Source organism: Sander vitreus, chromosome 23 (genome assembly GCF_031162955.1).
Source record: "Sander vitreus isolate 19-12246 chromosome 23, sanVit1, whole genome shotgun sequence".
NCBI lineage: Eukaryota > Metazoa > Chordata > Actinopteri > Perciformes > Percidae > Sander > Sander vitreus.
The window spans coordinates 17,772,188-17,797,399 of NC_135877.1; the positions used below are offsets into that span (position 1 = coordinate 17,772,188).

General features: G+C 41.8%; 1 protein-coding gene across 5 annotated transcripts in view; it reads left to right on the forward strand.

Moving 5' to 3' along the window:
• The window catches only part of ppp1r12a (protein phosphatase 1, regulatory subunit 12A), a 58,276-nt gene that overhangs the window by 14,958 nt on the left and 18,106 nt on the right, over positions 1 to 25,212 (forward strand). For 2 of the 5 annotated variants that reach the window (XM_078281418.1, XM_078281414.1), the window contains exons 2-15: positions 6,338 to 6,468; positions 9,650 to 9,768; positions 15,557 to 15,716; positions 16,460 to 16,604; positions 16,688 to 16,762; positions 16,864 to 16,958; positions 17,135 to 17,292; positions 17,532 to 17,653; positions 19,848 to 20,072; positions 20,325 to 20,416; positions 20,737 to 20,850; positions 21,581 to 21,733; positions 23,165 to 23,323; positions 24,224 to 24,394. In XM_078281418.1, coding sequence (XP_078137544.1) covers positions 6,338 to 6,468; positions 9,650 to 9,768; positions 15,557 to 15,716; positions 16,460 to 16,604; positions 16,688 to 16,762; positions 16,864 to 16,958; positions 17,135 to 17,292; positions 17,532 to 17,653; positions 19,848 to 20,072; positions 20,325 to 20,416; positions 20,737 to 20,850; positions 21,581 to 21,733; positions 23,165 to 23,323; positions 24,224 to 24,394 — 1,919 coding nt within the window. The remainder of the gene's footprint in view (positions 1 to 6,337; positions 6,469 to 9,649; positions 9,769 to 15,556; positions 15,717 to 16,459; positions 16,605 to 16,687; positions 16,763 to 16,863; positions 16,959 to 17,134; positions 17,293 to 17,531; positions 17,654 to 19,847; positions 20,073 to 20,324; positions 20,417 to 20,736; positions 20,851 to 21,580; positions 21,734 to 23,164; positions 23,324 to 24,223; positions 24,395 to 25,212) is intronic. The other 3 variants (XM_078281415.1, XM_078281416.1, XM_078281417.1) reach the window with 3 other exon arrangements.

Consider the following 25,212-nt stretch of genomic DNA (forward strand, 5'->3'; position numbering starts at 1 on the left):
AGGCAAATAATAGAACACTTACAGCAGTCTGGTAAGTTCAGAAAAGTACATAACTTTACTGTAATGCAGTCTTTAAAACCAGGAAAAGGCAACACGCCATATTACGATATCCATAATCTAAGACGATATCTAGTCTCATATCACGATATTGATATAATATTGATATATTGCCCAGCTCTACTTTATGCTAACAATATGTTTTTTTCAGTTGTGAGGCCAGTGTGTGTATGTTTTTGTCATGTTTCCTTGGGGTGCTTCACATTAACTAGGGACAGGTTTCTCTATCCTGCTCTTTCATAAAGTGCCACTGGAGGCAAGTTTCTTTTCTTTTTTTTCCTTGACGAATAGAGGCTGACCATCCAGTGACGTCTGGCTGATGTTTAGTTTAATGTGCTCCCATCAGGATACACCAGCTCATAAACACAGACGACACATCTTGTGATTTAGACCTTTTATGTTTGGAAGACTTGGAAAAGAACATGCTAGGATTAGTCCTGTATTATGAAATAAGATGCTAAGTGGTCTGTCACAACCTCAAGCATCAAATAGGCTCTGTTGAAGCATTACAGGAGATCCTGCTACACTGTACATTCCTACAATATAAAGTTTAGATAGCCTGTGGTATTATGCTTCCGCTTTTATAGCACTGTTAAATATGACCAGTTTTTTCCCTGTTAGACTTGGTAGGATATTATATATAAACATTTCTCTTACACATTTGACTCCCATTGACCATGGTTCAACCTACATTCATTTCTAGAGTTTAGTGATCTTCACTGCTTTTCTTGCTCCACTACAAACCGAATCGCACAAAGCTTAATGGATAAACAGAACTGTTTATCTGAACATTTAACTCTGGCAGCCAATCAAATGGAGCATCCTGTGTGTGTCCATTTTTTTTTCCCCTCGCTTTTACGTCAATTTCCCAGAAGCCCTGTCTGGCAAACTGACAGGATACATGGAGTGATATCTAATGTGCTCTGGCCACATAGTGTTCAGCAAGTCAATATTTCTTCCTCTATCAATGCAGCAACCTTGGCTTTCTCCGGTCTACTATATCATACATGGACATGTGGAGCAGACCGTTGTATCGTCATCAATCCTGCAATACAGTGAATGTATCCTCACAATGGAAATTAAGAATCAACCCAAATTGTTTTCAAAAGACATTTTGTATACATTTTGCTGCGGTACAGTGTAACATCTATTGTATCTGTATCACTTTTGTATTCTAGTTTAGGATGCGTTTAGGGTATTGTGCAGTTGTGATGAAAATCGTGTTTTTTTTTTTTTATAGTTTTTTTTTTTATATCTTAGGCTTGGTTTACTTTGTGTTTTTGTCCTACTCTTTTTTTTGTTTTGTTTTTTAAACCGTGTAGTGCCTTCCATATTATTGCCTTCATGCTTTACAAGGCCTCCTCTCTTCTCCCCCTCTCAGACACACTGGCTAAACAGGTTTAAATGGCAAACATGTCTGCTTGAGAGTGAGTCATAACATGTCTGAATGTTTAACTACGAGCACAGCACAGGTCCTATGTGTCATTCTAGGGCTGATTGTGATGTGTGAGACAGGATTCAGCTCATAATGTTTCTTAATATAACTTCAATTAGGCTAATGGTCAGACTCAGATCCCCCTCCTCTACTCTTTCTGACTCACCCACTCTGCCTACTGTTAGACATGAAATACTTTGTAGATGTGTATGAACCATGGAGGTTAATTCTGCAAGAGTGTGCTATCCCACCATCAGCGGTACATACGGAGGACACCACCATGCTCTGGAAATAAGAATGCCACAGCACTTTCTCTTGACTCTCTTCTTCTTTATCCTGTCCCTCTGGCCACTACACTGTGCATACTCTTGATGCAGGCTGTCACTCTGGCACCTGCCAGCTACACACAATTACAGCCATTAAGGGATTACCTTTTGTTTGCCTCCAATAGCTGCTGGGAGGAGCCATTGCAGTAATGTGACGCAATGAAGAGGTCACAGCCAGCACTGCGTTCGCCTTAAGGGGCTTGTTTCCATTCTTAGAGAAGGAGAAGACTTTGAAGAGATAAGTGTGGGGAGGATTTAGATAAGGGCATGGAGGACAGTATTCAGATGAGGCAAAAAGTCTTTTTTATTTATTTTTTTTCAGTGCCATGCCAGCAGTCAAAAAGTAAAGGCAGCACAGTATACATGTACAAGGTACCTGATACTCTAACTCCATGCTGACTGATTAAATGCTACGTGTTGCCTCGCATCACCTGATGTCTTATGTTAAAGGTTGTACTTGAACACACCGCAGAGAATACAGCTGACGGTCCGCCTGACGGCCAACATGCACATTCTTTCTGAGTCTGCACAAAAATAAATGACAGGTCAGTATTCTGTAATTATGATCCAAAAAACAAAACTGCGCAAAGAGAATGCGGAGTACACACTAGCCTACAATTTAATAGTAGGTAATAAGAATTGAAAGTATGTCTGATCTAAAGAGTTTTTTTTTTTTTTTGCTTTGCATTTATGTCGTCATCTGTGTTCTTTCACTTGTCGAAGGAGAAAACAAAAGGCAGTGGGGACACATTTTAAAGAGGCCGATCTAAATGAGTCACTGATTCACTTGGTTGAGCAGCCAATCCCACAGCTCACTTTCACTTACTGCCTTGGTTGCCAATTCAACACAGTCGGTCAATCCGATACTTTATTTGAACTACAGGCCCGCCTTTGCTGACATTACCAAATTGTGGACTTGGATGGGAACCACAAGCTGCCATGTGTTTGCAAAGGATAGGCATCATTTGCACATGATGGTGATGTCCAACTAACAAACTCTTGTGGGTGACATTTCACTAGTGATGATGAGAGCTGCAGACTGCAGCACTGTCAAAGTAATGGCTTGCGTTGTTGTCTACCCTACCCTGTAACAAAGTCCGATGAACCCTGTCTGTTAACAAGTCCATCTGCACCTGGAGGAATTCTGTGCCTGAGCTCCCACACACAACTAAACCATATCTCACACACACACACACACACACAGTCAGATAAGCTCAGTGAGGCCTCTTTAGCTCTGGCCATGTACGGTGCTGTAAACGGCCCAAATTTGGACAAGGATTCCAGCCAGATAGTCGTGTGCCCTAAACGTGAGGCCGCTGTGTGTTCATGTGTATCTGTTTCCCTTGTCAACGCTTTTGTTGTCATAGCAACCCCAGTAGAGAGAGCGAGACAATCCAGGCACAGTGTTCACTGATGGGTAAGGGGGGTTTTGATATTGCTAAATGGTAATTGTTGTGGATTTCAAGTGTTCATCTCTACTGATTATTTACTACAACTGTCAAACTGTGAATGTGTGATTCCACAGATCAGTTCATACCTGTTGAGCGTTTTGCTTAGCCTGTTAGACAGCTGCAGAGGTACTGGAGAAGAAAGATTCGCTGGGTTTTTTTTCTCCACCTGAGGACTTTGTTTCTGACCACTGCTCTGCAGGTCCTCTAGTTATGTGTCTTTGATTTGAGGTAACGTCTTAACCTCAGGGCCTCTGTGTCCTGAATGGAGAGTGCAATGCAGGCTCTCCATTTCTGCTTTTCCTCGGTCTCGTTGTTTTGGATGTTGTGTAGAAATGTGACCACCTTGACAGCTTGCTCCCTCTCAGGCGTGTGGCCAAGGAAAGATGCAACTTGCAGCTGCTATTTATTTTTGTGGGTATCACTTTTGTTTTTACTGTGTCATACTGTATTTGGTTTGGTTTGCTGTACTGGGGGTTTCAGAAAATGGTTAAACAACATTGTTGGTGTGAAGAAAATTAGACTGGTGCATGCTAAGCACCCACTTTGTTGTGTCAGGATGTGTCAATCATTTTTAAACGTGTGTGGTATGCTAGTTTACAACCCAGTGTCTTGACTTCCCTTTGAGTGTATGCCCTGAAATGAGGTAAGGGAAATCTGAGATGTCCTGTGCCAAAACATTTAGTAAAACTTTTTTCATAGGCTGTATGCCACTGGTAGTACCACCCACCCCAGCAAGCATTGTCTTAAGTGTGACCCTGATTTGGACTAACTGGGGTATTTTTTACGTGGAGTTTTACTAGTATTCAGATTTTCCTGAAGGGCGCTCCAATTTCCTCTCCCACCTAATGACATGCCTGTTCAGGACATCCTCCTGTCCTTTACCAAGACACTGGCATAACATCTGTACCTTGTCCCGAGCACCAGAAAATAGCACATTTCCTAATAATTAGGATTGATTAAATGACAAATTGCTGGCAAATAAAGCTGTTTTTATTTGCTCAACCACAGATTTAAAGGAGTAAGGCTGTTTTCACCTGGTATTAATATCCGTTCTGAGTGGTCGAAGTACGTGTGTTTAGTGAGTGCCCACTTGTGATCGGATCTCACCTCTGCGCTCTACATGCAAATAAACGCGTAGCTTACATCGTGTGTGTGTGTATTTCAGATGTTAAGCTCACATATTTCATATATTAAAAACGTTCAATGATTTGATTCTAATGATAATGAGCTGCCTACAGTCTGTGTGCCGACATCAGTAGATGTCTACTGACGGGCGCCGGGACCTGTGCAGGAGAGTCTCTGTTTTCAGCTCTGTATGTTTCTAAGTTGGCTTCTAATTGAATCTCTGTGGTTTGAAGTTTAGTTTCTATATCCGCTTTATTTTACATTTCATGTTCGCTTATAAGAGTCGGGTTAAGTTACTGCTAGCCTATATCCGTGCCATTCCACTTCCGGGATTGTTCAGGTGCCGGTGGAAATTCTGACGGATGTCTTTCATTTTGGCCGGATAGCCGTTACCTTCCACTTTCTTTGTCAGAATCAGCTTTATTGGCCAGGTTTGCACAAACAAACAAGGAATTTGACTCTGGTTAATCTTTGCTCTCTAAGTACAACACTCACTTAACATAAGAATTAAAAAACAGAAGGACAGTGGGAAATGTATAAAAAGAAATACTGTTAAGTATACAGTATAACAATACAATAAAATGTAGAGCTTTAGAAAAAATATACAATAACATTGGCATTTTAAACCCTGGTGGATTTCTGAGGACTATGGTTAACTGCTGCTCAGATCTCTGCAGGGTAAATCCAGACAGCTAGCTAGACTATCTGTCTAATCTGAGTTTTCTGTTGCACGACTAAAACAACCTTTGAACATATACGTGTCCTACCAAAACAAATTCCTTCCCAAGGCTATTCTGGAATGCTGTATGGACTTGCCAGACCTTCCTCCGCAGCGCTGTGGAGGAAGGTCTGGCAATGTGACTGCTGATTAGGGCTGGGCAATATGGAGACAATCAAATATCACAAAGGTTTTGACCAAATACCTCGAACGATATTGTATTGTTAACTATTGGTGCTTTCACAAAATATTCACACAATGAGATTTTTGATAAATAATCATCCATAATGTGGATATAATGACTAAGTAGGTAAAGTAAAATTACATCACTTTACTGAAAGAAAAAGAAAAGAAAGCACTTATGTTATATTAAGATATAATTATTTCCAAAATCTAAGACGATATGTAGTCTCAAATCACATTAATATATTGCCCAGCCCTACTGCTGAAGACCCAACATTTCCTGACTTTGCTGCTTCATAATAAAAGCGTTTGAATAACAAAATAATGGGACTTTTATTGTGGAGAATTTATAGGATATGAATCCGTTCCACCGTTTTACAGCCGCTGCTTTAACCACTCAGGCTCGCCGCTGACACAGCACTGTGGAGAGAGGTATGGCAATGCGAGACTACTAAATGGCAACGGCAGCTGTTGCGATGTAAGAGCAGGAATGTCTGCTGTAATGTCCTACATGGTCGTGAATTCTGGGACCTTTTTTATGAAACTAAAAATAGGGTTATTGTATCGTGTGATCAATGCGTCCTGGTTGCATTCCTACCTGTACTTAGAGCTGTCCACTTGTGATCTGATCACTCAGATCGGATTTTAACACCAGGTAAAAACGGGCCTACTGATTCACCTGCTGCTCAGTGTAAGAAAAGAACGTACACTGTGTTTGAGTGCATTTGTGGTTATTTCAGTTTGATTTATCACAAGTAAGAACGTTGTTTGGTTTGATTTATCACAATTAAAGTATTTGGCTAATGTGCAAAACTGAGTGCTTAGGTAAAAGCAGTCATTGAAAGATTGAATTCTCTTACTCTTTGCATAAAGCAGCAGCATATATGCACAGCACCTCAATGCCTTAGGCCATCCCACTGACATCAGCTCAAATGCATATGTACACACACGTCAGGTCTTGTTTCTTACAGTGGTCTCTCTCTCTCTCTCTCTCTCTCTCTCTCTCTCTCTCTCTCTCTCTCTCTCTCTCTCTCTCTCTCAGGCATGTATAGATGACAATGTTGACATGGTGACTTTCCTGGTGGAGCACGGAGCCAGCATCAACCAGCCTGACAATGAGGGCTGGATCCCCCTCCATGCTGCAGCCTCCTGTGGATACCTAGACATAGCGGAGTAAGTATTGAGAGGCCTGTTTATTCAGTTTCTAAGAAGCACTAGTATCTTTTTCATCAGGTTTGATGTTTTAGCTAACTCATCCTTACATCCTGTTTTGTATCTTGCTCATTCTAAGAAAAAACATTTTTTTTTCTTGCAACTGCAGCACTGATTAGATGGTACTATACAATTTCATTTGGATTGTCAAGCACAAAGTGATATCAGAGGTGACATGGCTAGGCTCCAGCTGAGGTCTGCACTGTCCTGTCACGTCTCTGAGCCCCCCATTAGTGACCTCTGTCTTTTATGTTGCTGCTGGCAAGATTGTCTAGTCAGTATGGCCTAGTGCTGTGCTATAATCCTATTATTTATTTATTTTTATTTTTTTTTTAAGCTCAATAAAATGGGATTTTGGTCTGGATAATTTAAAGCTTGCACAGCAACACTCTTCTTTCACCTTTTGTCGTAATGAAATTAACATTGTTTTGACTAATTTCCTTTTGAATCCTCAGCAACTGCCAATTGGTGCATGTTTACTGTATAAATGCCCATGGTTATTTCAGCTTGCATGCCAGAATCAATGCAGCAAAAACCATCATTTCCAGTAGCACACAGTTCTTGTCACATTTTGGTAGGAGCCACAGCCCATCTGATAGTGCAGACACACATTGTTAGAGTGATGTAATCAAATATGGAGAGATCAGGCCACTATATCTGGAATCGAGCTCTAGAGTTGCACTGTAGTATTTTCTTGCCCCCAGTCCTTTTCAGGTAAGAAGACTGCTCCTAGGGCAAATAACACAACACAGAGATGTTATCAGAGGATATTTAAACAGGCTAAAGGGGACTGAAGGAGCTCAGTTGTACACATTGTTCAGCACATTGGGAGTGTGCTGTGACCTGCTTTACTTCTGTGTTCCATTACGGGAACCTGGCTACAAATATATCCCCACTATTGATGTTATTTTTTAATTTTTTTAAGTAACAAGTGAAACTGGATGTAGGAAGATAAACTTGTGGCTTAAATGTCCACACAATTTTGAAATATTTTAGTGTTAACTTTCTTAGACCCAGCAAGTCTGTGTCCAGTAGGCCTCATAGGCCGCACTGGGCTAGTATTACAGAAAACAAGAAGTTTTTTGTTGTCACATAATGAATGAAAAGGTCAAGTGGTTGGCCTGATATGGGTGACTAATGGAGACATTGAGACAGAGAGAAACTACGCAACCTGAAGTGGGTGGTTAGCTCTCAGTAGGCCCATTTTAATCCCGGCATCCTCATTCACAGTGACAGGAACTCCAAAGCAGGACTGTGTAAGCCCGTGTCACCACAGCCATCTAATGGGAGGGTTGGTTAAGAATCCCACAGTGGGACTCCAGATCACAAAGCCAAAAACCTAGTAAAACTGACCCAAAATAGGCAGAATAGAAAGTCCAATCAAGAAGATATAAAACTTTGAAACTAACAGTCAGTCAGTTGCCATTTAGGGGGAAGTCATAAGCACTGAGCCCATCTCAAGTGGTGTGTTGGCCTAATGAGAAGGGCCTGAGTCTTACTGCAGCTTTAATCGAAAGCAGCTGAAGTCAAGATGTTGAATGGGTAAAAAGGTCTTGAATCTCTGCTGGGGGGGAGACAAAGATCTATAAAGCGTTAAATCACTAAGTAGCCTTGATACAATGTTAAATGCGTATTTGGATTGTTGCTAATATTTGTAGTTTTATAGATTAACTTCAGGTCTGTAAAGGGTTACATAAAATAAGATTGCCACGAAACTGTCTCTTCATGTTATAGGGGTACAACCTTTCGCTGAAGTGAGCTCCACTTAACACTTTGTGTCTCGTTTGAGGACCACCTAGTTGATGCTCAAGTCTTCCAGATGAATCTGCGAGCTCATGTTTAATTTGCTCTGGCAGATATGTCTGGCTCCCCCTCACATTCAGACAGATTTCCAGCTGGCCAGGCCCTGGGCGAACCAATCCCAACCGTTTATCTACCATGGGGCAGGTTTAAGGTGATTACTGACGAGGAGTGTTATGCTTATTGAACGTAGTTACCAAACGTAACTGGAAGACTGCGTCCAGCGCAAGGCACCAGGCGGTGCTGATCAAATACGAATCATGCTTCGACCAGAGCAAGCATCGCCTCATCTTGCATGTGTCGCTCAGAGCTACAACTTTTCGTTGCTCTGATTGGTTGTAGATGTATTCAATTGCATCCACAGGCATTTTGGTCTGCACCCGTTGATGACGCCCCTTGGAAATCGACAAATGAACTGAGAGGTTCCAGACTAATATACATTTGCAAATTCCAACACATTTGCAGATTGGTCTGGCGGTGCCAGGCTAGAGTCCTCTAGTACTGAGCATTGGATTGGTAGCAATGAAGGCTTCAATTGCATCTGTAGTTGCAGTTATGTACTATAAGACGAACTGGACGGTAGTGTAGTGTAAAACCCAGAGTCATCCATATGCCACATACCTGTCTGGATTTGGGCCACTCATTCTTCGGACTCCTCTTTTTCTTTATCATTTAGGTATGTCATGTGTACTCTGTTTGCACAGCCTGACTCTTTGCAACTTAAAAACACTGCGTGACTTAGGTTCTATTAGTATCTGACTTATTTGAAAAAGTTCCATGGTTATTTACCATAGTCATATAGTGTGTGGTGTAACGTCAGTGTGTGCTAAACCCCAGTAAGACTTAGGAGCATGTCTTTTTTTTTTTTCTTTCTCCATGTGGGTATTTCTTCCCTCTCAGTATTTGTATTGGAAGAATATTCATATATGTCTTATAGGGGATTTTTAGCAGCAATGAATAAACGGCAACACAATATTGCAACAGATCAATTTAATTATTGTAATTAATTCATGTAATTGGTGAATGTATGTAATTTGGCCTCAACGTGTTAGGAAGAAAACAGGAGCTGCAGACTGATGTAGTGTCAACCAATTCTGGCACTGAACCCAAAACATTACACAGCTCCTGTCCTTCAACTGTTTCCTCATCAGTTAAAGGAAGTGACAGTTGGCCTCTTCCTCCTTTCCCTTTCACCTCGTCAGAGGCTAAAGTTTGACCTCAAACTTTTCAGTAGAAAAATCAACCAGAATAACACCACTTTGGAAAACCTTAGGAGGATGTTTATATGAATAACCTCTTGGCTCAACCCAGTGTGTGTGTGTATTGTGTATTGTTTTTGCAGGTATCTCATCAGCCAGGGTGCCAGTGTAGGAGTTGTGAACAGTGAGGGTGAGACACCTCTGGACATTGCTGAAGAGGAGGCAATGGAGGAGCTCCTGCAGAATGAGATCAACAGACAAGGTACAGTATTAAAGACATCTTGAACTCCTACCGTCTGGTCCATATTGGACTACTGTGTCATCCTTCTCTCCCAACGCACAAACCTTTATAAGAATGTAAAAAAAAAAAAGTGTCTCATGTGAATTTAACCACTAGTATATGCTGTAGCTATTGCAGCCTTGGTCAGAAGGTTATGTATTGCTAATGCAAAAACAAAGAAAAAGTGGAGGCATTTGGGCAAGATATGGCCATGTGCATTCTGCTTTATTTAGTGGGTTATTTACAGTGCTCAATAAACCTTGCTGTAAATGCAGTTAGCCAAGATGATTAGCCAATAATAAAAAAGAATAAGAAGTTTCTAGCATGACCATGTAATCAAGCTTAATCATTTTGAGAAACAGTCCTGATGTGTGGCAGGGTCCCTATGTGTATTTCAGATATGCAAGAGTATGTTGTCAAATAGAATCAGAGTTCTCATTCAGTGTCAGTCACCTGCTATTTTTCACTCTCTTGCTTGAAAACTTACATAGTATACAAAAGTGATCCAGCTGTGTTGTGAGCACTCATGTGATGATTCAAAACTGAAAAGTCGAGTCTTTCTATTTTAGGCCAGGGCATTCTTGAGATGATGAAAGGCCCTCCCCTATGGTGAGAGGCACCAGCACAGACGTGTTAACTGGCCCCGGGCCAGAGGGGTGCTCCTCAGCTTCCTAATAAAGGTTTGCTGGCTTGCCCTTTTCTGTGGCACCATTTTTTTTTTTTTATATATAATGAAGCGTTACATTCTCACATTTTACTGCATGTGTTTGCATGCAGAGAGAAATCCTACATTTATAAACACTGTCATTGATAGTTTACAGTAAGGTGTGAAATGCAGGTCTTGCACAGGTAGCCAATCATGTAAGCCCCATTAGAAATTTATATGATAAGCTTGTCCGGGATTTGACTGTTCAATATACGAATATTCATTCTTTTTTTCTTTTTTTTCTTTTTTTCTCACATACACTATCTAGCAATCAGAAAAACCATTAGCATGAGTTTAACTGAAAATATCTTTACACTTCTCAACGGGTAGCAGTCCACGCAGTCTGCCCAGGTTATTCAACTTGGCAGGTAAGGGGTGCCGTGCTTGGTGTGGGAGGATCCCCTCTTCTACTCGCATTTCATCCGTGGCGGTGCGCCACGACCGACTTTGTCGGCTTTTGAAAGGCTCAGGGCGATGGAGTCTCACCGCTCCGTCTGCGACCATGTCGGCAACCCACCCAACTCGTCACGCATATCCCGTCTCGTTTACCATGCTTTGTGGGTGGGACCTTTTTGCCATGTCATCACCATTCATATCTACAGACCACCCGTGGAAAACAGTGCACACTCTCTTGCTAGATTTAAAAAAAATATATGTTGATTACACTGACTGACCAAAAAAGACTGTTGTGCATTATTGTTAACTGTCTAGTATCTCTAGCATCCTGAGGGGAAAAAAAGGCTGTAAGCTGCCAAACTCTTCACAGTCAAGTTCCAAGTGTTTAAAGTGCCCATATTATGAAAAAAACACTTCATCTGGGATTTGGGGTGTTCTTTTGTGTCTCTGGTGCTTCCACACGCATACAAACTCTGAAAAAAATCCATCCATGCTGTTTTGAGTGAGATACGGTTTCTGAATGTGTCCTGCCTTCAGTTAGCTGAAGTTAGCTACAGTTAGCTCGTAGCGTTAGCATGCTAACGCTAGCATGCTACCGCTAGCATGCTAACGCTACCGCTAGCATGCTAACGCTAGCATGCTACCTCGTTCTCAATAGCAAAGCACTGCTACAACACACACAAGTTCACCATAATCTACAAAAGAACTACTTACTAATCCTGCCTTGTAACTGACCGAAGTTGGAGAAACAGCCTTTCTTTTACGGTCTATGGAGCTAGCTAGCTGACATGATCTACATCTGAGCTACTGCGCATGTGCGAGTGCAATCAAAGATAGTCCAGAAGAAGAAAAGAGGTCTCACTCTGTAGCTAAAACAGAGACCAGGTGAAAAGCTACAGTTGCAGTACAACAAAAATATGGTGTTTTTTGAAACTGAAACCATGTAAACCTATTCTGGTACAACCTTAAAATACAATTATGAACCTGAAAATGAGCATAATATGGGCGCTTTAAAAGCACATGGCATCCATTGATAATTACACCCAGGGTTGTTTGCATGCTGCGCTCCTAGTCCGTGTTATATAACTGCAGTAAGACATGCACCCACCCGAACCTCAAGCATCCTGGCCAGCAGCAGCTGTCAGCTTTCATTTGCCGATGCCTGACAGCTGTGCTGCTTTGTTCAGAGCATCCTCACGCTGCCTCCTCAAAGATCCATCACTAACGGACACAAAACTAAATGTGCATCTTCATTTACTATGCTCCTAAACAACACAGTTTTTTGATAACGTGGACATTTATATTTTCAAGTTACAGCCTTATTTATTCTTTAATGCAGACCTTCATAAAACAACTTTTGAGATAAAACTCCACTGAAGAGTGAATTTGCAACAATCCTTGCCTCAGGGCAGCTGCAGACAATCCACAGCTCAGTTCTGTGTTAGAGGTAGCAGGCAGCATTATGCAACTATCTGTTGTGTAACGCTTCTGTGTGATTGTAATGTGGTTTTCTCCTATCAAGGAGATAGCAGTCATGGGGTTAAACTTGTTAGCAAGTGGCCATGGTTTCCTCTTGGCGGGAACAACCTCTACATTCTCTCCTTGACCCTGATTGGTTCAAGTGACTGGACAGCCCTGTCGCCCTCCTACCTCCCTCCTCTCCATCAGCTGCCTCATGAGGGCTGCTGTGTGTCCTTGTATTGGACTGAAGGTGGACAATCTCACAAATTTCTAAATCACGCTCTGTCCCTGGTGCTGAGAGGACACAGGGGTGATTTAGTAGTTCCCTCTCAGCTCAAAATAATCCATCTTTTTTTGCCCCCTTTTTTTTCTTTTGACTTTTCTGTAAAGCCAGTATCTATACTTAACCTCTGGGGATCCTGGCGCTTGCTTTAGGGTATATTTCTGTACATATTTCATTTTGGCTTTACCAAACATACTGTCGGTACATTGTTAGCGAGGTGAAGGGGGAGACGAGTCCTTTTTTGGTCTATTGGATTGTCTCTTTATCTTCTCATGTGGAAGATGTGCTGCTCTCTTGTAAAAACTCAACTTTGAACCTCTGCCAGCTCTTCCACTCAGCTCTTGTTCTGTAGTCCTACTTAGAGGCCATTAGGCTCCCTGCTTTTTATAGACCCAGTGTAGGCTACTTCCCAAGCGATCACGGGACTTTGGCCTACCTGGCCAGCTCCCATTGCCTACATTAACTGAACTGGCCTAAAGAAGTTTAGGTTAATTTCCTCCATAGCGTATGTACACCGTGTTTTCTCTTGTAAGAAAATCCATCCTCATTTCCAACTGAAGTTTGAATTCTAGCATTTCTGTGGGTGTCCCACCTTTTTAATTGTAATAATTAAATAGTTACAAAATAAGTACCCGGCACTGTATGCTGTTTCAATCTACAAATTAAGCATTTTAAAAATGCATGTTTTAAAATGTATTTATTTTTAGAATTTTAACACGTCCAGGTGATGAAGGAATATGTAACACCAAACAAAGCTGGATCACATTTGAAGATGAAATTTCTTATAATGCAGTTTTGTAAAAGTCTGTCTGATGCTGTGACTTGTCTTTTAATTTACATTTTGATCACATGTCTCGCTTGTAGTCTTATTGTGATGATAGAGTAGGTAATTGTTTATCTAAAGTTGTGTTGACTGTTTCTGATTTTTGTAACAAAAAGTAAAAAAGTGACTATTTTGGTGGGCATTACTAAGTTACTGCTTCACCGACCAGCCAACCATGGTCATCTTCTTCCCATTTGGTTTCACTTTCTCAGGCGTCAGCCCACTAATCGCAACACATCCAGTTTTCAACAACCCTGAATATTACTGTTGCTTTGCTCAATTTAAGCCTGTGTTTGTGTGTTGGAAAGTGGATTGTCACCGATATTTAAGACTTGTAGGCCAATTATTAAAACTTTGAAAGAGCAAAAAGCGTACAGCAGGTGTCTTACCCTTAAATTCCACTAAGCGACGGCGTATATGCACTGCATTCCGGCAGCGCATCCAGGGAATTAACACCCTATGCAGACTCCTGATTGTATATCACATCATTACTATTTACTATTTTAACAACTAAAACACAGCCATACATCTTTGATCCTTGTCGTTCATAACTGGACTAAATGGGGGGGGGACATTTAACTTTGTAGACTATACTTTTATGATTGAGCAAAAATGACAATGAAACGACAATATCTGCAAGTTGGGCAGGCAAGACACTCTGCTTCTGAGACGCTCCCGGTGTGGTACGACGGAACACAACCATGGCGCAGCCGGAACACAGCACATCTGCCCCTGGTGGAATCGAGGCTTAAATGACTTTTGTTTTGGAATCAAGTGTCCTCTTCTTGATAACAGAGCTCCTTGTGCTCCTCTCCCGCTAGCAATGGCTAACCCTCCGTGTGAAGTTAGACTTTTCCTTGGCCTGCCCGAGCCAAATTTGCAGACACCGATTTCCTCTTTCATTGGTTTAAAAGCTTGAAACAATCTTAAAGATTTCTAGTGCCAGGAAATCAGTGATGATGTATCCTTGGGAGTAGAGGTGTGAATCTTCACCGATCTCCCGATTCGATTACGATTATCAATGCTTTCGATTCGGTATCACGATGCGTCAAATACATTTTTCTATTAAAGCCATATAGGATATTTAATTTATAGCTTTTCAAGCTTAAAAAAACAAAACATTCTGCAGGGCTCCAATACTAAATAAATTGGATACATAAAACTACAGCACTGAGCACATGGCACTTCCTGAATGTGCAAAACAGAATATGTAAACAGAAAGGTTGTTAGGCCTACATTAAATTGTAAACCGAAATAATCGATTATGGCCCGGTCGATTATCGACGCAGCATCGTCCATGTCCACGATTCGATGCATCGATTATTTGATTAATTTCAGCACCTCTACTTGGGAGCAGAACAAAAACCTGTAAGATCAGCTGAAGTGTTGGCTCCTACCCCAGAGCACTTTTTGATCACCGTTTATGTAGTTCAACACAGTTAACGCTCAGTTGACGAGTCGACGACTCATGCAGCTGTGCATTTCAGATAGTCTCGCGTTGTTTTCACTGCTGCACTGCATGCAGCTTATAGCTGAGTCATATTGACCCACTTAACTGACTGAGGCCTGTGTTTTTGCAGCCATCATTTCATTGACAAATTGACAGAATAGTGGCTTTAAACTGTTTGCTAAAACAGAACCAGTGCTTAACAACACCTTCTAGTGTTTCGAGAGGTTGCCAGAACAATGTCGTGTTGGTTTCCTCTGTAGAACCTTAAACACAATGGATATCCTAAATACAAGCACAGGGGTTCAATCTTGTGTAACTTCATAGCTATCATCATTGTTTCATTATCACAGCAGTTTAAATATGCAAATATTTATGTGCACTGACTTATTTTCAGTTTTCTCTGTAATCTATAGTCACAAACTATTGTAATGTATTCCAAACATTCACATACCTTTTTATTTTTATATATATATATATTTTTTTTTTATCTAGATACGAGAGAAGTAGAACTCTTTACAAATACCTCGGCTGTGTAGTGTCTTGTTCCTCCATATTTTGTGTTCAGTGTTACAGCCGGCAGCTTCTTCCTAAGTAGCAGGTAATCCTGCAATGCCTCTTTTGACTGTGTCAGTCTCCTCTGTCACTTACCAGGGGTGGACATCGAGGCAGCCCGGAAGGAGGAGGAGCGGGTCATGCTGAGGGACGCCCGGCAGTGGCTCAACAGCGGCCAGATCCAAGACAGCCGGCACACAAAGTCTGGAGGAACGGCACTCCATGTAGCTGCTGCGAAAGGATACGTCGAGGTTTTAAAGTAAGCAGTGGCCTTGATTTCACAGGTAGAAAACTAAGACTAAATGTGATGCCTTTCTCTGTTGGGACAAAAATAAAAATGTAACGACCAATTGCTCGTTGTTACATAAAGCCTTTCCTGTTTGGTACATTACATACATACTATTTATAGTCAAGACAGTGGTGAGGCCTAGTATTGTGTGTTTTCTTTGCTAATGCCAAACATATCTTTGTCTCTGCATCTTGTCAATGCGTTGTTCCGACGTTGTCTCTGTGGGCTGTTTAATAAAGCTACACTGGCCGAGGAAAGGAACCGCAGCCACCTGTCCATCTGGTCTGGGAAGCCAGCCAGTACACTCCACTGCCATAGATAGCGCTAAGATCGCTCTCTCGTGTCTACAATATACAAGATGGGGATCTAAATGTTTTCCCAATCATGACAGATTCATGGGCTGGAATATTAGTTTTAAAATTTGCCAACCTCATTCTGCTCTCGCTAAGGGATGACCCAAGATTTTTTAAATGATGTGTCCATGTGTTTCGGGGATGGACTGTGAGACTGTATCTGATAAATCTGACCTGGGGTTACAATGCTGACGCACTTCTAAAAGCCTGGACACTGTCAGCACCTTGAAAGATTAGTTTACACAATCAAATCCAGGAAAACGAAGGAAAAGGAAAAAAAAAAAAAAAAAAAGATTTGCAATTTCTAACAATCTGTTTTTGTTTCCCCTCTCTCGCACAACCCACTCCTTCATTGTGCAGGCTTTTAATCCAAACAGGGTATGATGTAAATATTAAAGACTATGATGGCTGGACTCCCCTACACGCGGCAGCACACTGGGGCAAAGAGGAGGCATGTAGGATACTGGTGGAGAATCAATGTGATATGGACCTCATTAATAAAATGGTGAGTAGCTGGAGCTGTCATGAGTCCTGTCATTAAGTGCTGTGCAATTCATATTTTAGATAACTTTTATTTCTTTTCCTCAGGGCCAGACAGCTCTTGATGTAGCAGATGAAGATGTTCTGGGATACTTGGAAGAACTACAAAAGAAACAAAATCTGGTAAGTCAATGTGGCTGCTAATTTTAATAATGACTCTTATCTGCACAAAACAACTTTGTCAGCAGATACATTTGATTTTTTTTTTGTTTTCTTTATTCCAGCTGATAGGTGACAAGGAAGACGTTAAGAAATCTCCTTTGATTGTAACCACAACAACCACTGGGGATAACAACCAGCCACTGAAACCAATCAAGAGGTAAATAGCGGAAACTGCCTACTAAATACATTTTAGGATTATCAAGCCAACTGTATCACAGGCGTTTGAATATTATATTTTGTATCTTTCACTTGCATTTTCCCTTGCAGTTCTAAATACTGTACTACACTGATCCTGTAGTTCTGTGCTAATTGTGTTACATTTGTGTGTTGCAGCAAAGAAACGCTGCTCCTGGAGCCAGAAAAGAGCGCCCCGCGCATTGAGACCTTAGAACCAGAGAAGGTGGATGAAGTAGAGGAGGGCAAAAAGGACGAATCGAGCTGCTCCAGTGAGGAAGAGGACGACGAAGATTCAGAGTCGGAGACTGAAGCAGGTGTGTGTGTGTGTGTGTGAGAGAGAAAAGATTAAGCATTTACTGGTTGTCAGTTAAATTAGTCACATAGAATTTCATTCAGTCAGCTTTGTGTCTTTTTCTCGGTCACCAAATAAAATCTTTTATTTTCTATAATGCATGTATATAACACATGTTCCATACTTGTTTTCATTCATTGTTGTTTGTTGACTCACACAACTCTCTCACTTTTTTTTTCCCCCTACTTTTTACCCCTCCAGACAAGAGCAAGCCTTCAGCATCGGTGAGCAACAGCACGACGCCAGCCCCAACCAGCATCGCCGTGTCACCTCCAAGTAGCCCAACCAACCAGGTGACAACCCCTACTTCACCGGTTAAGAAGGTGCGACCTGGTGGACAAGTATTTATAATCCTACCCTACGCGGAGAGCTGCCACACTACTGTCATAAAAAAAAAAAAAAAAAAAGAAGATCAAATTAGCAGCTGATTGGTTTGAACAAGGGCTTGGGGAAAATGAAATGCTGCAGCTCACCTGTGATGCAATCATGTCACTATTCTACCCTCAGACCACTTAAGTAGTAACTGCACCTCCTCTGTCACATCAGCGTTGGTCTACTGAGACACGTTGGTACCTCGTTCTGTACACAAATCGGTGAAATTCTATTTAGTTTTTCTCCCCCTTGAACACAAACCTAATTTGACAGCCGGCTGAAGATACTGGAGGTTACATAAATGAGTTCGCAATTCATACTCCAGGCCATCACAGAAATGGTTGTCCCTGGTTGTGAATTGTGCTCTTCATGTTGCATTACAATGAGCGCACACAGCTAACAAATGTCACAGAGGCCCTGGGAATGACATTTACGACTAATTGTCAGGGGTGTTTAACAAACTGCACCGAGGGGATGATTGGTGGCCAATTCTGGATGATGTTACCAGTTTACTACAAGACTTGTTAGGATACCAGGAGGCTGGAGTGGTGAGATTGGTTTGGTTGTTGGGAATAAAACTAGGACTTGCATGGTAGTGTTTTCCCACTTTTGAGTCTGCTGCCCTCTGCTGGAAAAATGAGGCTAAACATTTAACTAAAGTGAACCTGGTGACGTTTCCCAAGAGTATGTCTGCTTCCTTCAGTCCACTGGTTTAAACAAATACTTTATGGGACATCGTGTTTAACTGTTTGAAAGCTATGTAAGTGTTTTTAGTGTGGCCAAAGTTCACATGGCATACATTTAGAACCAAAGATTAAATCTTTGAATAAAAGCTCTGACGCTCATTGCATTAGGTCTGTGATATCAGACACTGCCAACAGACTGCGTTATCATTTTACACTCATGAATGCAGCCTAAATAAGAGGGTACCTTTTACAGTGTTCCATTTCTCTGAGTTTGCACCCTTTAGTTGACGTCCTGCAATAAGTGGCCACCTATCCAAGATTCTCTAAATGTTTTCTTTTTTTCTGCTTCTTCTTTTCTTGCAATGATCTCCGTGTTCCAATAGTTGTTTGAAGCCTAGTGCTCACACGTCACAATGTCTTCTGTCTAACAAGAGTGAGCAAAACATTAACAATGTTTGTTGGATCTTTCACTTATTCCAACAGAGAACAATAATAGTAGTCGTCGTCTCTTCCCCATACCCCCCCCCCCCCCCCCCTGGTTTGGCAGTAAGCATTGTGTGGTGTGACTAGGCCTTAAAAAGATCTATCCTTGCCATAAAGTGTGTTTGTTTTGCTGCTGCTTCTGTCTTATTCTGGCTTTTTCTCTGTCTCAACCTCCTCCCTGCCCTCCCTCCTCCTCTCTGCGTCTTTCTCATCCTGGGCTCTTGTCTTGGTTGGCTTTAGTTTGATTGTATTACTCCCCTCATGCCTGTGGCGGAGCCAGGCTGTCCTGCATTGTGGCGTCAAGGCTTGCGCAAAACTGGCATTTCTCTAGTGCCCAAAAAACCTATGGTGAGGCATTGATGTGCACCAGAGTTGTTCTCTCATCCTTCATGCACCTTTGCACTGACAAAGTACTTAACACCCCCCCCAACCACCCTGTCCCGATCCAGGTGACGCTGATTGAACCTCCCGATCGCTGACTTTCACTCGTCAACCTGACATGGTGTTTTTTTTTTTTGTTTTTTTTTTCCCCCCACTTGTACTAAACAAATACACTGTCTTGGTTGTGCTTTCACTGTGTGTCTGTGTGGCTGCTGTGTTTTGTTGCTCATGGCGATGTATGCATCTTTTGATAGTTTGTTTTAAAAATGTATATGTGGCCAGACCTGATCAACCGGACCCTAAAATCTCAAAGGGTTTAATTGCGCTACATAATTATCATATTTTGAGAATAGCATTTACTCTGGATGGCATAACCTTTAGTCCAGTAGTAGCAGCAGTGGATGTGATCTCTTAACCGGCATGCCCTTCCTTAAAAATGACCTCTTAAATTGCAGCCCCTGGAGATTAATCCAAACTGTTTTTGACCAGTGTTTTGACCTGATTGACTTTTGTGCTACTCACCAAAATGACTAAAAATCTACTTTTCCGTGGTTAACTTTGCACACTAAATCGCCGCCTTTGCCCCCCCAATCAGGCCATTCAGCCTGCCGGAAAGGTCTCCACTAAAATGGAGGAGGATAGGAAGGACGAGTCTCCAGCGTCGTGGCGGCTGGGTTTGAGGAAGACGGGCAGTTACGGGGCACTAGCGGAGATCACAGCCACCAAGGAAGCTCAGAGGGAGAAGGACACGACTGGGGTGATGCGCTCAGCATCGAGCCCTCGCCTCTCCTCTTCTCTAGACAACAAAGACAAAGAGAAGGTGAACTACAGTATAGAATATCAAATGTAGCCATTGCCTCTTCCTTCTTTTAGCCTTTTATTGAGTTCCCATTTACCAGCTTGCTACAGCATATATGTATTTGAACAGGAATATAATATTTAAACTAGTTTTTAATGGTAAATAAAGTTACAAATTAGTAGTGATATTTGTTGTAGTGATTAATAGTGATATCTGACAAATCTTCCATAAATGCTCACTAACGTGGGTCCTTTTTTGTCGCTCTGTCTACAGGAAAAGGATAAAGGAACTCGGCTTGCCTACGTAGCCCCCACCATCCCCAGGAGACTGCCCAGCACTTCAGACATTGACGAGAAGGAAAACAGGTGAAAGCCAGGAGCAAAGTGGCTCTGTGCAAACATGCATTGGCATTAGCGGCACCTGCTGCCCACTGCTATGTGTTGCAGGCAAAGGGCCTGAATGCTCTGCATGTGTGTGTGGCCCTAAGAAACTGCCTTTGGTTAGGTTGTTATGTTGTGCTGCAATGGATTTGGTAGACTTCAAACTGACTTTTTTTGTTTTTTTTATAGTGGGTAGAATTAGGTTTAATGGGGAAGACTATCATTTTGATATACCCATATCTAGTATCTATGTCAGTATTTGTTAGGGAAAGCCTGAGGTACTATTGTAGCTTGTGGTTTCCCAGGGACTCTACTGCTCTGATACGTAGTGGCTCATACACCCGGCGACGCTGGGATGACGACCTGAAGAACAGCGAAGGAAGCGCCTCCACCAACCGACCCCCCAGCTACCAGCGCAGGTTAGCCTCCGCTGCGAAACAAATCTCTGCCAAACTTCCATCCCTCATCAGATCTCTGCTCCATCTCATATGATGTCTTTAGCCATCATGAGGTTGACTTGCATAGCTTTGGAAGTAAAAACCACTGTGAAGACAGCATTGATAGTTGTTTATCAATCATCCACTGTACATTTCGCTTTGATTATGTCATCAGAGATATGTACGTACATGCTTCCATGCACAGCAGCAGCTACTGAGAAAGCCATGCGAAATAGCACAACGCTTTTCTCTAGCACTGCTGCAAGAGTCTGTTGCATGACTGTACCTGTCCTGTCAGGTTGCTGTGCCACTGAGTTTGCAATGCATTATTCTGGCATTTAACAAGCCTATAAGCCTGTCTGACTCCCATATAAATCAAATTTCCATAGTTGTTTGTGGCACAAAACCTAGACATGGACTCATTGCATGCATGTCATATGGGGAAAAATACTGTCCATAATAATATATCTTATCTCTCTCTACAAAAACCTTAATTTATGGCTTCTGTATAACTTATGAACACAACTCTTTTGTTGCTTTCAATTGTCCAGTCAGCAGCTAGCCCCATATGACATTCATGCACAACTAGCCTGTCAAAGCTTAGTAGTTTTAAGTATGTATGTTTCTTGTACTATATATGTGTGTGTGTGTGTGTGTGCGCGCCTCCACCGCTAACATGCCTCTCTTGCCCACCCGCCTGCCAACACGCCAGCACGTCCCACACGCTAGCACTAGGGCGGAGCAGCAGCACGCGGGACGTGCCAGCCAAGTCTTCGTCCACCTCCAGCTTGGACCCTAACACCTGTAATACTAAACCCTGGCAGCCACCCACCTCCCACTACCAGTCATACAGCATTTACCGCAGGTACACCAGCCTCCCCGGGGCACCGCCGTCTCTACACCCACCTGTCCTCTCTGACTGTGTGTCCCTGCTCTGCTGAACTGCCTACCTTGTGTATTGTGTTCTCCTGTATGTATGTCTACATGAATATCAGAAGAGGTGGTTTCAGCATTCAGAACTAGCCTCTGTATAAAGCCGGATTGTGGTTATCACTTTGTCCAAAGTATTTCATTCAAGATTAAAATGTCTTCCAAACCAACCCAATAAATGCAGTAACTTGTCATGCATCGACTAATACTGTGACAGCTCTGTACTTTTAATTAAAGTACCTTCAGCTTATTTTTTACTGAAACGGTACAATTGTAAATGTCCTTTTTAAATCAATTGTCATTATTAACATTACAACTAAACTAAGAGAACCCTTAACCCTTCCTTGTATAACCATTGACTTTGCAAAAGAAAATCCACTGATCTATATAGTCGTCTCACAAAGGCAGTTAGAGCTACTTTTCACAAATTAACAGTAATATCACAGCATTTTCCCGTAGTGGGTTTCGCTATCCATGTATTAAGCCCTTTTTGTTTATAACACATGCAGAGCCGTCATAACTATCAAGCCCAAAATGCAGCGTTCAGGCTGTCAAACAATGTTTCATACCTCTGCAGCAGAAAATACAATATAGGCTCTAAAACTGTGAAAGAAAACCTGTGTCCCTTTGCTGCATGTCGTTCCCCCTCTCTCTCCCCTTTCAAGTCTAAGCTGTCTTGTCAAAAATAAAGGCCCAAAAATGCCACACGCGGAAAAAAAATCTTAAAAATAAAAAGGATAACCGTCTCCTGCCCAATGTTTAATATACTGCTCAAAAGCATCAGAGTAAACTAGGGCTGCAACTAACGATTATTTTTTTATTATCAATTCTTTTGCCAAAGACTTCAGTTTAATGTGATTTTATAAAACGGAGAAAAGCAGAAAATCTCCGTTTCCAAGTGGCTGAAAATAGCATTTTCTGCATGAAAAATTACTTTAAACAATTGATTGAGCATTGCATATAATCGATTATCCAAATATTTGGCGATTATGTTTCTGTCGACCGACTACTTAATTAGTCGACTAATCATTGCAGCTCTAGAGGAAACGGGGCATTCTTGTCATAAAGAATACAAAAGAAGGAAGGTGCCGTGTAAAAACGAAAGTATATTTACCCCACTTGTTATCTTATAAAAACACTTAATTTGCCCACTTATTTTTATCTCTTTTCCCCCTAATCTCATGGAGTCACAATGTTGCTGTGTGACGCAAAAGAAAGAAGGGGGGTGGGGCGAAGCCAATATCTAATTAATCAACTACAGTTAATAATCAGGGCATCTAACTAACTAATTGCAATCAACATACCTGTATTTGTGTCCCGTTCTGGCTCACTGGTGACTCTGTTTGTCTGACATTTTGTCCTCCAGCGGCTCTTTTGGCCGAAGACACGAGGACTTGAGTTCCTCGAGCACTTCCTCCCCCACGACGACCACCACCACCACCTCCTCATCTGTTACCTCGCCCACAGGCCATCGCGGCCTGCTCTCCAGCCTGGGCTCCTCCTCCACCCGCAGTCTAACCAGCAGGTACACGAAAAGGACCGCCTGATCAGCCAGACCTGAAAATGAGATACCGGACATCTGTAATCCATAGCTTGTAGATATTCCACTAGTTTTGTAGCTCTGTGGCTATTTCTCGTGGAGGGTTTATTTAACTTTTTCTGAAAAGTTGAAACACATTCCTGATATTTTATCTTTATTCTAAACCAAAGCGGAACGTAGAAATTGCATACATGCATAGAAAATAAACCTTATAGCAGGGGTTCTCAACTGGTCTGGCCCACATTTCCCAAGGTCATTAAGTCGCGACCCACTTTTAAAGAATTCAAACCAAGCAGATTTATTATTTTAAAATGGTCTTCGGAAACACGGACATCTTTTTTTTTTTGGTCATGAATACACATTTAAATTTTTTTTCCGATGGTTTCATGCCCTTGTGCAAGAGCTTCATTACATATCGCACACTGGCATTTCTGTCCCTTTGTATCCTCAGTGTATGAAAATCCACATTTGAAATACTCCCCGTCATATTTGCGCTTCGCCACCTCGCCTCCGAAGATCAACACACACTTAAAGTGAACTTTGATCAAATGATGGTTACCATGGCTACAGTGCTAGACTGCCGCACGGCTCTGACGCATTTCCGTCAAAATATATATTTTAAATAAAAGCCCAAAATCAGATGCGCATTAAATATTATTTATTTATTTATTTATTTATTGGCCAGCTGTCCGCGACCCACCCACACAAGTCCCACCAGTTGAGAATCACTGCCTTTCTATGGGTATAGGAATGGCACAGTATCTGACATCCAAAAATGGCTGCCAGCAGACCTCTACAACCACACATTTCAGTTTTAAAATGAATTGATTAAATTGAAATCTGTCAGGCTAAGCACATTTCTGTAAAATGCTTGTGTGTAAACAGGTACTGGTCAGAGGAGAGTGCAGAGAGGGAAAAAGAGAAGGAGAAGGAGTCTGCTGCGGTCATCCCCACTATGAACACTGGCTCTACTACGACCAGCACATCGACCACTACCACCACCGCCATATCTACTACTACCACCACTGGCATTGGCACTGGCTCTGAAAGACGCAGGTAACTCAAACACAGCCATACCTTTTTTTTCTTTTTTTTTTTTTTAATATCTACATAACTCATGTATGTCCTTTCATATATAAGTATTGCACAGCTTTATATAATACTCTATTCTGATTGTTCAATTACAGCATTCTACGGTCTGTTATTTACCGCTGCTATGAATTACAGACCGCTGCAGTGGACGCAGTTCTGATCATAGACTCTGGGCAACCATTTTCAAAAACGATAAAATCAACCGTTAGTCAAATTTAAATAGCATCATCACATACTGCCTCACAGTGTGTGTGGTAATGCCGGCTGCTCAGCAGCTGACAAAAAAAAGCACTGCAGCGGGTCATCAGCAGCACACAGAAAATCATCGGCAGCCCTCTCCCCTCAATTCAGTACATTGCACACACCCGCTTCCTTTCCAGAGCAAACAAAAACCTCGTTAAAGACCTTTCTCACCCCGGCCACCATCTCTTTGATCTCCTGTCCTCAGGGAGACGCTACAGGTCCATCAAAACATGAACATCCAGACTCTAAATCTACACACACAACGTCTCTGCAACGAGTGTTTTTACAATCCATTTTATTGATCTGTGCAATATTATAATATAATTTTTTATCACAGGGTTTCCACAGGGACTTAGAAAGTCTAAAGAAAGTCTAAAAATACACAATCAAAATCTTAGTCCTCCGTGTCTTGTTTTTGACTTGTTAAAACCTGCAGAAACCCTGTATTACCTGCAATATATTTATTATCGCAACTACCTGCCCTTGTTTAATGATGAATGTTGAATGAATGTTGTTGTTTCTTACGTTATACGTGGATG